We start from the raw sequence: 9,624 nt of genomic DNA, 5'->3' as shown, positions 1-9,624 counted from the left end.
CTGGTGCCTGATTTCAGTGTTTTACAAGTCGCTTATTCCGTCTCTAAATTAACTTTCTCGTTGGTGGCGCTGTCCAGAATGAGAAAAATAATAAAAAATAAGAGACTTGTGGCAAGTCTAGGAGTGGCGATGATTTGGGTTGTGAAAAAAAAAAATCCTGTACAGTGATAGGGATCGAACCCTGGGGCGTATTGCTATAAAACGGTCTTAACTAGTAGTCTTTAACTCCTTGAATAAAGCCGGATTTATCCCTTAGACGGTCTTACTAAAGTCATTCCTCTAAGACCATTGCTATAAAACAGTCTTCCCTAAGACCGCTTTGAGTATTGAAACGCAAATAAGCACTCCCTTGTAACGTAAGATTGAGGGCGACGTCATGCGTGCTCAAAGCACGCAAATGTATCGAAATGAACGTAAATAAATGCCGTAGACCTTGAATTTTGTACTTGTGCCCTCACAAGTATTCACAACAATATTGTGTAAACGTATAGTTGCTTTACAAATTTCTACCGGCTATACATTTTATATATAATATATTTAAAGAATCAAAACCTATTCACCTTTTCGTACATAACTTCGTTTAGTTTATAAGCCCTCCAATTTGTAATAGTCCAATTCTGCGCCAGACGCACTGCAGCGTCTCTGGCCTCCGGCAACACTGACGAGCCTAATGCTTCGATTACCATGTCCTGGAGTGGAGGCCAAGCATTAGGGTAATCCCACTGTTCACCGGTGTTAACAAGTGATGTGGGTACTCCTCCGGGATAGTCTAAAACTCCAGTTCTCTGAGAGAAGAAAAATCCCGCAAGAACGTTAATACCGTGCTTCGCATAGATATACTGCAACCCGATGCAAGAAATAAGAAAGACTTAGGTAATAGCGGACTACCTTTAACTTCTTCAGAAGTGTAGACCCTTCTATTAGTTAAGAATTACTGATATTGAATGAAAATAACAAATAAAACCTACCTTTAAATATTCAAAGACCTTCCCCTCTATTTCAACATTTCCGTAACCGCTGCCGTAACAGTTGGCCCACCAAGGCGCCACGTTCGATGCGAAAAACTTATTGTTAAAGGAGTTATTCTCTATATCGTAGTCGAACCAGGAACCTTCGACATCGTTCCACAGGACTGCATGTATAGCATTTCTCCTCCGTTCGTAAGCATCGTGAAACAGTATAGCTTTCGACGTCTCACCTTCGTCGGTTAAATAAAATATATAAATCAAACTGGCTCTATTTTAAGTTGCAAATAATCAAACAATCCTTTTAACGCGTTATTAATTTTCTTCTTTATATCACGAGAAATTATTCATTATGATTATATGACAATAATTTAAGAGCCAATTACACTGATTATGTATAACACCTATTACAAGCTGTCTGTACTTTGATTGGTATTACACGCGTTCAGGGAACAGTTGACACCGGGATTTGCACGTTGCACTTTATGACTTACTACTTAAATCGGCAATAATGTATATTATATCTTAAACGAACTTGGGAATTATACAAGCAAATCAAACACACGGTCGTTAACAATCGTCATCAGTAGCCTTACCAAAACCGTTCAGCACGGTTTGTGTTAAAAATATCTTGTAACGTAATAAGCCCTGTCTATATTACCAGATCATGATCAGATTTTTTTTTGACAAAAAAACTATTGTATGCCTATATGTGGTCAAAATGTGCCTATATATGGTCATAGTGTGATGTCATCATGACCATATTTAGACATGTCACATGTTTTTGTCATATTGAATTTGATAGTCTGGACAGCGCTTTGCATGTGAATGTAGGTATGGCTATTTTTTTTTTTTTTTTTAGTTCTTTAATTACAATTGAGCTCTGGACAAATTATAGGTTTAACCAAAGACTATTCGCATGTGGTCTGTAGTTTAAGCATAGTTTCATTTACTGCAGTTCTTGATGAAAGGTTTTTTGTTTTTTTTTTTGCTGGAAAACCACTGACAATGCAATATACTATATGTAATGGAATTTTAATAGGCCTATTTATGCACTCTTGCTGTAGCGCTAATAACAGCGTCACATGGATTTATGCTTATTCCCAACACCGTGTATCCGGCCTCCCTTCCCCCTCTTGGCCTACTCCAAGCCAAATTATGTAAACATGGGAAAAGTTCACTCCTTCGACATAGGAGGCAAATTTTCAGTCAGGGTGACCGATTTCTAGATTTAGGTCATGGGTTAAATTTATGGGGGGAGCCAAAATCAACGTGACACTGGTTCCTCTACCGTTACCCCTAGTAGCTTTTGACATCAGCGTCTCGCATAATGTAGCTTCGGGCAAGCATTACTGAAAATTATTTCCCCAAAAGTGGTGATGACGATCATGCTATACTCACAACCTTATTTCTCTCATTCACAGAAACTATACGTACCAAGTTCCCAATACAAATCCGACATAATTTTCTCGTTCTGGCAAAGGAAGCTGTTCAGATCTACAGGAATGATATTCTTTGTACGTGCTGATATCAATTCATTCGATGAGTTGAACCAGCGACTAGAAAAATCCCAACCAGATTCACAAGCAGATGCAATGTTTGAAAATAATTCGGCAGCATCATCTGAAGTCCAAAATTTAACAAAAAGTTATGTCTTCTTCATATACACAAGCTAGATGGGCCTCTTTTCGAGATAGGCTTCTTTTCGAGGCTACTTTTGCAAAGTAAAGAGGGGGCTTCTTTTCAAAATGAATGCTGTAAATTTTGGGAATTACTACTATAAAACAATAAATAGGGCTACTGTAACATCAATCTATATCATGGAATGTGTTAACCAGTTCTAAATCACCTAACCTTTATAAACCAAGCGTGTTTTTAATTTATTTTGTTGCATTGAAATTAGTGTACAGTGTACTGTACTGTAATATCTCGAAAAAAGCCCATGCTATTTTGAAAGGAAGACCATTGACTTCTTTTTTCGAGCCTACTGTTGCAAACTAAAGAGGAGGCTTCAATTCCAGATGATTAAGCCCATTGGGCATCTATTCGAGGTTTTACGGTATTGTGTTTCAGCAACAGCGTATGCGCAATCCCTAGAACTATCATGTTTTTGACTTTGCGTTCTTGCTCCAGTAAAGCAAAAAATATCCATTAAAATTTATATCATATAATGATTAAAGAATATTTCTAGATTAACGTAGTTAATGCAGTTATTTCATGAATTGTGTTTACAATTCCGTCAATGAAATTATTTCGTATTTACGCTGCCAATCTAAATAAATGTTGATTGACTGCCCTTTAATATTATAATCTATTACGGCTTTCTAACATTATAACATACATATTTCATATCATAGGATTTCATATCAATATATATCATATATTTTAATAGCCATCACATTATAACGTAACGTATTATATTCTATTATATATAATATCAAATCTTATATCGCATCTTATCATTTTATATCATATCATCGTATATCATCGTCTCCTGGTGTATTATTATATCATATCATATTATACCATTCTGTATTTTTGATACATATTATTTTTTGTTGTATCATAGCATTTTGCACGCATGGAGTTCATAATTCATTACTTGAAGCCAAGCTAATTTGAAGGGAGGGGGGTCAGATTGGATGGGGTTTTAGAAACTTCACAATCACGTATCAACAACATCCTCCATTCAAAAGAATTAATGCGAGTTAAAAGTAGAAGCTGTAGGGTACGTAGTGTTGTTCACTTCTGGTTTTTTTAAAGTAAAAACCTTTAAAATTTTGCCCAGGTGTTATTATAATTTTTTTCTGCCAATTTAGCGCACAAGATGTTCCTATTTTATACTTACACACTTTCCAAGATATAAAACTATTAATTGTGCACATAACAGCAGTATATTACTGTGCTCGCTGCACATAAGGTACAGCTAAGATTTGTGGGAGTTTTTTTTTTCAATCTTTTTTTATAAAAACCTCATTTGACATTTTATCTCAGCCTCAATTTGTTCTTATTTTCTTCATATTTTTTAAGCAATTTTAGCCTCAGTGTTCTTGGAAATGTGTTGTTATAACTTTTTATACATAAGCCTATATAATTGTTAATGCTTCATTGCTTTTCCCCATTTTTGTTGCATTTGTATCGTTGCCAGATTGGGTGACGAAATATTAAAGTCCGTTGTAAACCAACATGATATTGGATTTTCTTTACAAAATTGAACAATACAATTTTATAATCATTTTAATACAGCAATTGCGGCTCATCGATATAATATTTATTCTCAAATTTGGAGTTTACACAATCATGCGCAGTAAAATGGGCTAATTTTGCGCTTACCTTTGTTCAGCCCATGCGCAGTAGCAACGTCTTCACGGTATGATTCAGGTCTGCAAAATGTGAAATTTAATATTATTAAATAATAGTAGGATAATAATAATAATAATAATAATAATAATAATAATAATAATAATAATAATAATAATAATAATAATAATAATAATAAAATGATGATGCTGCTCGTACCTGGGCATTCCCATTTTGACGTTGTATTGGTTCAATGTGTGGTTCACTCCGTCCACACTGACCGTCACGTGACGGTTCTTCACCCAGAATTCGTATTCCGTCTCCAAATCATCCATTATTTCAGATACAAATGCGATGTCACGTGATGCCTTCAAATACTCGTGTACAATCGGTATTAGAAGCGGTGGTTGACTACGTTTCTCAAAATAGACGCGTCCTCCATTTGGTACAAAACCATACCTGTGGTGTTAAAGAAAAGTTTTATGTAAACGCGGTGTGACAACAGTACCGCCGGTAACGCTACAAGATTACATAAACTAACGCCAAGTACACATTACAACTTTCATCATCAATTAGACAAATTAGTGAAACTGAAGTCGATATGAGAACAACGTAACGCGTTACAAGATTCAAGTGTGTCGACTGGGCTCCCTACTAGAATGTTTCGAAATTATATTTCAAAATGGAGAGAAAAAAGAAAGTTATATTCAAATTTGTCCGAGAGTGCCATTTCTGCTTATCTAAATGTGCCAAAATCATACATTTTCTTACCTCAGCCCCAACCATGGTGAGCCTCAGGTAGACTAGACCCTCCATCGGTACTCCCTCCCTGGGCCCCCTCTATTTTGAATTCCTGGATCCGTCACTGATTAACACGTTTAACTAAATTAGTAATCTGATCTAACGCAAGGTTCACATTGCAAACTTCGTAACAAGATACATCAGCAATTATGTATGCGTGGAACTAAAGTCAAAGTGGAGAAATGTAATATTATACGTACGCGAACCAGTGGCGGCGCCAGCGTCTGAAATCTGGGGGAGGGGGAAAGTGAGGGGAAGGTATAAGTTTTGGCCGACGAGAGCAAAGTGGACGTGGTCGGGTGTCGACTAAAATGTTTCGAAAGTGGTCCACGGGATGGAGCCTCCGAAAAATATGACAATTCAGGGGTTTCAGGGGCTTATTTAATCGATTTTACAAATAGATAGTCTACTTATGTAGAAATTACATACATATTTGTTTCTCCCTTACGCCGTAGCGCCGCCATTGATGCGAACAACATGAGTACAGGTAGCTATGCCTAGGAATATGCATTCCGAAAGTATTAAAATTAATATAATTCAATAATCTGAATCGGTAATGGAAAGTAATGTAAGATAAGATAAGTATTCAATACAAAATTAAATAATTGCGACATGCAATCGAAGTTGTCGACCGATTATTGCTTAATGTTGCATTGCGTAAATAGTTAGGCATACGCATCACAAACACGATTAACAATACTGCACAATGTTATACTAATGATACGTGAAATAAAGACAATTTGTCGAGAGGAGAGAGGAAGCCGGATTGTTTCTTTGTTAGTTTTTATTTTATGCACAGTCACAGAATGAACATAAACAAATACTACAGAAAAAAAAATAAGACAAAACTAATTTTTTTTAAAAGAATATGACAAAACTAATTTTAAAAAAAAGTAAATCAACATTACAATTTGAATTTAGAAAAATATATTAAAAGCTATTTAAAACAATTAAAGAAGTTGATGGCTCAAAAAAAGGAGAAAACATAAAACAATTACCAAAAATAGGCCTACATGAAAGGACACGTTAAAAAATAAAAATGTAATATTTGATGGAAAATCAGGCAAGGGAAAAAGAAAACGGGAATGAGCGTTACAAGAACGAGTGGACAGTACATCAAAAGAAACCAATAAGAAAAAAAGGGCAAAAGAGAGGAAAACAAAGATAGACCTACACGAAAGTGTGAGAAAACAAACTGTAGAATAAAGTTTTTAAGATAGGAACTCAATCGACAATGAAATTAATGAAAGCAATGTGCTGGTGAATAAGAACAACAAACCGTTTAACATACCTCCTTACAATGTTAACAAAGTTTGAAATCATTCCGCGTACTGTTGAGTACATCTCAGATATAAGTAATCCCTTCACCACCCAATACGAATCCCTAAAAAAACATAGTGCCAGTATGGTAAAGTTAATTACGGTAAATACTGTTGGTCTGGTTCTTGGTCCTTGGTGTACCTTATAGTTCTTGGTTCTTAGTGTAGAGATCAGCTAAACTGGTGTGATTGTGTAAGAGTGATGTCTGCAGTCAGTCAGTCAGTCAGACAAAATCAAGAGATAGCCTATATTTGTTCGTTTTTAAAATAGCCCATTAAAACAAGCCTATAATAATGTTGTAACATAGGCCTGTAACTTATTGAATTTTTAGAAAAACCTCCAACTACAGAGCCACATAGAGATATCCAGGCTAAACAACACTAACAACACCAACATTAACAACAACAACTATTATAATAAAACTGTAATAATAACAACGACAATTATAATAATGTTGTGATAGTAATAATTATAATAACAATAATAATAATAATACAAATTGTTAAAAAACATCACTCCTATAATAATAATAATAATAATAATAATAATAATAATAATAATAATAATAATAATAATATATAATAATAATAATAACATTCATTATATGAGCTTATCCACCTTTTGAAAAGTTGCATCCTTTATAATCAAGGTCATGTTGTTTCTATGGAAACAGAGGTCTGTTGATCAGTATAGATCTGTCAGATATCCATTCGATCCACTATTAGACGTAATTCTCCCCATAACGACGCCAAGTTGATTGGTCCCTTGTCATTTCACAGCAATTTACCCTTCCTCGTAAACACATATGGCCTATCTTTCTTACTTTTCTGTGCTACCTTCCCTGTTTTTCCTATTGATCTCCGAACTGTTAATGACTTTGTCCCATTTTCTGTTATTTTACTACCGGAAATGTTCTTACATTAAAGTTTCTAGTATCGGATTTTGAAAAGAGCCGACAGCGATTCGTTATTATGAACGCCAGTAGCAATTTTTATACGTAGATTTGTACTAAATGATGTTCAACCCTTCTTCAAACATTTGCGCCGCTAAATCTAATAAAATCTTCAAATCGTGTTAATTTGATACCAAATTTTTAAAACATTTCCTAAAAAGCTATATTTCATTTTAAAATCTTGCTTCGTGATTACATGTCCTGAAACGCAACATTAAACTCCTACGGTATCTGAGTACAATTTTCAGTTTGGAATGACAATTAATGTGACAATGGCCCATTTACAGTAGTTTTTCAAAGTCGTGCGTACAGTATCTATAAACCGTTAAAGAACAAATGTGGCTACGCACCTTTATCATTACAGACTAAGGATGACAGCGTTTTCACCAAGCATTAAAAGAGGAATGAAAGCTGCACAAATTCGGTCGTGACCATGTGGAAATTTCACAATTTTTATCTATAATATAATTCTATTTTACCTATAGGCCTATTATTAATTATTGTTATTATTATTATTATTATTATTATTATTATTATTATTATTATTATCATCATCATCATTATCATTGGCAGCAGCAGTATCAGTAACTGTAATAGTAATAATAATAACTATAAAGTGACTTATAATATAATATATTGATATCATCATGTATATTGACACCATTTCATTGAAATAACTAATTATCATCCATACAATCATCATTAACGTCATTTGTATCGTCATTTAAAATTATCACAATGATTGTGATTAGAATTATTATTGTTACATTGGAAGTAACTCACCAGTAGTAGAATTCTCGAAATCGGCCACCGGGCACAATGAAGGGGCTGTCTACGTACACCAGTGAAAATTGATCGGGAGTACTGTTCACTTCATTTTTAATCTTCAAAGAAAAGAATACATTAAAAATAAGCAAGAAATTATAATTGCTGTATCCAATGTTAAGAATGGTAATATTTATTATAATGATATTGACAACTATCGTGTCTCGTATTTGCTATATGCCTTTTGTTTTGTACAGTTATTGAGTGTGTCTGAATAAATAAATACGAAATACGAATTCGATTAATTATAATATACAACGTGTACTATAACTAATTAAACTTACGCCCTGATGTACAATTACTAACCTTCCGCCCCAATTCCTTCCAGAGACCATGAATTTCTCCTGCCCATGCCACAAGTTGTGAGTCTTTGATCTTCTTTAAAAAATAAGGACTTAAAAAATGTTCAAAATTGTGTAACCTTTCAAATCAGCTGACGTGAATTTTGATTTTTCAATTTAAATTTTCAGTTTGTATTGCTTTATCAGCATCAAGGGTTATTATCCGCCAATTGGACCAAATAAAAAGAAGAGTTTTAATGTCGGAAGGAAAGGATGTGGCAGGATAGAGAGCAGTTGTATGCAAACACAAAGCAAAGGGAAAAAGAATTGAGGAATCGAGAGGTTCGAGCATAGAAAGGCAGGAAAGCAGAATGTCGGGAGTTACGTAACGTGATGGAGGATGATCGCCGAGGTGGAAGAAATTAATGTCAATTTAAAAAGCAACTTATCACAATGATAATGATATAATTTGTAAAGACTTTTCGGCGTCCAGGTAACATTTAGACTTTGTATAGGAGCTACCTGACTTAATGTTGTATATCATAAACAGGAGCTACCTAGGAAGATGACCGACCTAGTTGTTATCGATCAGCTAGAGCGAGCATGACTTCAGTCAAAGATTTCTATACTCTTTGGCTCAGTCGGCTCATGGCATGGTGCGCTGATCTGTGGAGATCTCCTGGTCCCCGGTTCAGTGCCCATCGCTGCTCTCCTTGTGTTTTTCAGCTGGAGGGCTGAAATGCAAGTTTCAAAAGCGCACCGTCTTTCGGATGAGATGTTCAAGCCTTTTTTCACGTGTGCAGTATGACCCAAGTGCACGTTAAAGAACGCAGTACACTCATCGGAAAAAGTATGGGATTGCCTCCCGGTGTACTGCCCAACTAACAAAAGGACTCCACTGGAAATGTGTCTTATAACGCTCGTGGGTTATTCTTGGTGTGTATCACGCCGAAGAAATCCAGTTTGGACCAGTGGCAGCGCCAGCGGGCGGACGGGGGCTTAGGTCCCCCGGGCAGGTCAAGCCCCACCCCCGTCGGACAGAGCTCATTGGGCAGTCAGACCATAAAACACATATAATTCTGTCACATCCAGAGGTTGCTATTCTTTAAAAAAAAATGTCATTTGAGAGGGGGAACCCTCTCTCAACCCCTTCCCCATCTCGGGCATACGATCAGTGGCG

General features: G+C 35.5%; 1 protein-coding gene across 2 annotated transcripts in view; it reads right to left on the bottom strand.

Moving 5' to 3' along the window:
* Nucleotides 1-9,624, bottom strand: part of LOC117119078 (trehalase-like) — a 14,506-nt gene that overhangs the window by 2,319 nt on the left and 2,563 nt on the right. For both annotated transcript variants that reach the window (XM_033263889.1, XM_033263897.1), the window contains exons 5-12: nucleotides 8,470-8,557; nucleotides 8,122-8,222; nucleotides 6,358-6,450; nucleotides 4,485-4,724; nucleotides 4,299-4,348; nucleotides 2,403-2,588; nucleotides 969-1,198; nucleotides 561-785 (exon numbers count right to left, since the gene is read on the bottom strand). In XM_033263889.1, coding sequence (XP_033119780.1) covers nucleotides 561-785; nucleotides 969-1,198; nucleotides 2,403-2,588; nucleotides 4,299-4,348; nucleotides 4,485-4,724; nucleotides 6,358-6,450; nucleotides 8,122-8,222; nucleotides 8,470-8,557 — 1,213 coding nt within the window. The remainder of the gene's footprint in view (nucleotides 1-560; nucleotides 786-968; nucleotides 1,199-2,402; nucleotides 2,589-4,298; nucleotides 4,349-4,484; nucleotides 4,725-6,357; nucleotides 6,451-8,121; nucleotides 8,223-8,469; nucleotides 8,558-9,624) is intronic.

Source organism: Anneissia japonica, unplaced genomic scaffold (assembly GCF_011630105.1).
Source record: "Anneissia japonica isolate Jap-2015-1 unplaced genomic scaffold, ASM1163010v1 scaffold7370_len818893_cov191, whole genome shotgun sequence".
NCBI classification, from domain to species: domain Eukaryota; kingdom Metazoa; phylum Echinodermata; class Crinoidea; order Comatulida; family Comatulidae; genus Anneissia; species Anneissia japonica.
The sequence above is the reverse complement of the archived record's forward strand: the minus strand, read 5'-3'. Positions and strand labels throughout refer to the sequence as shown.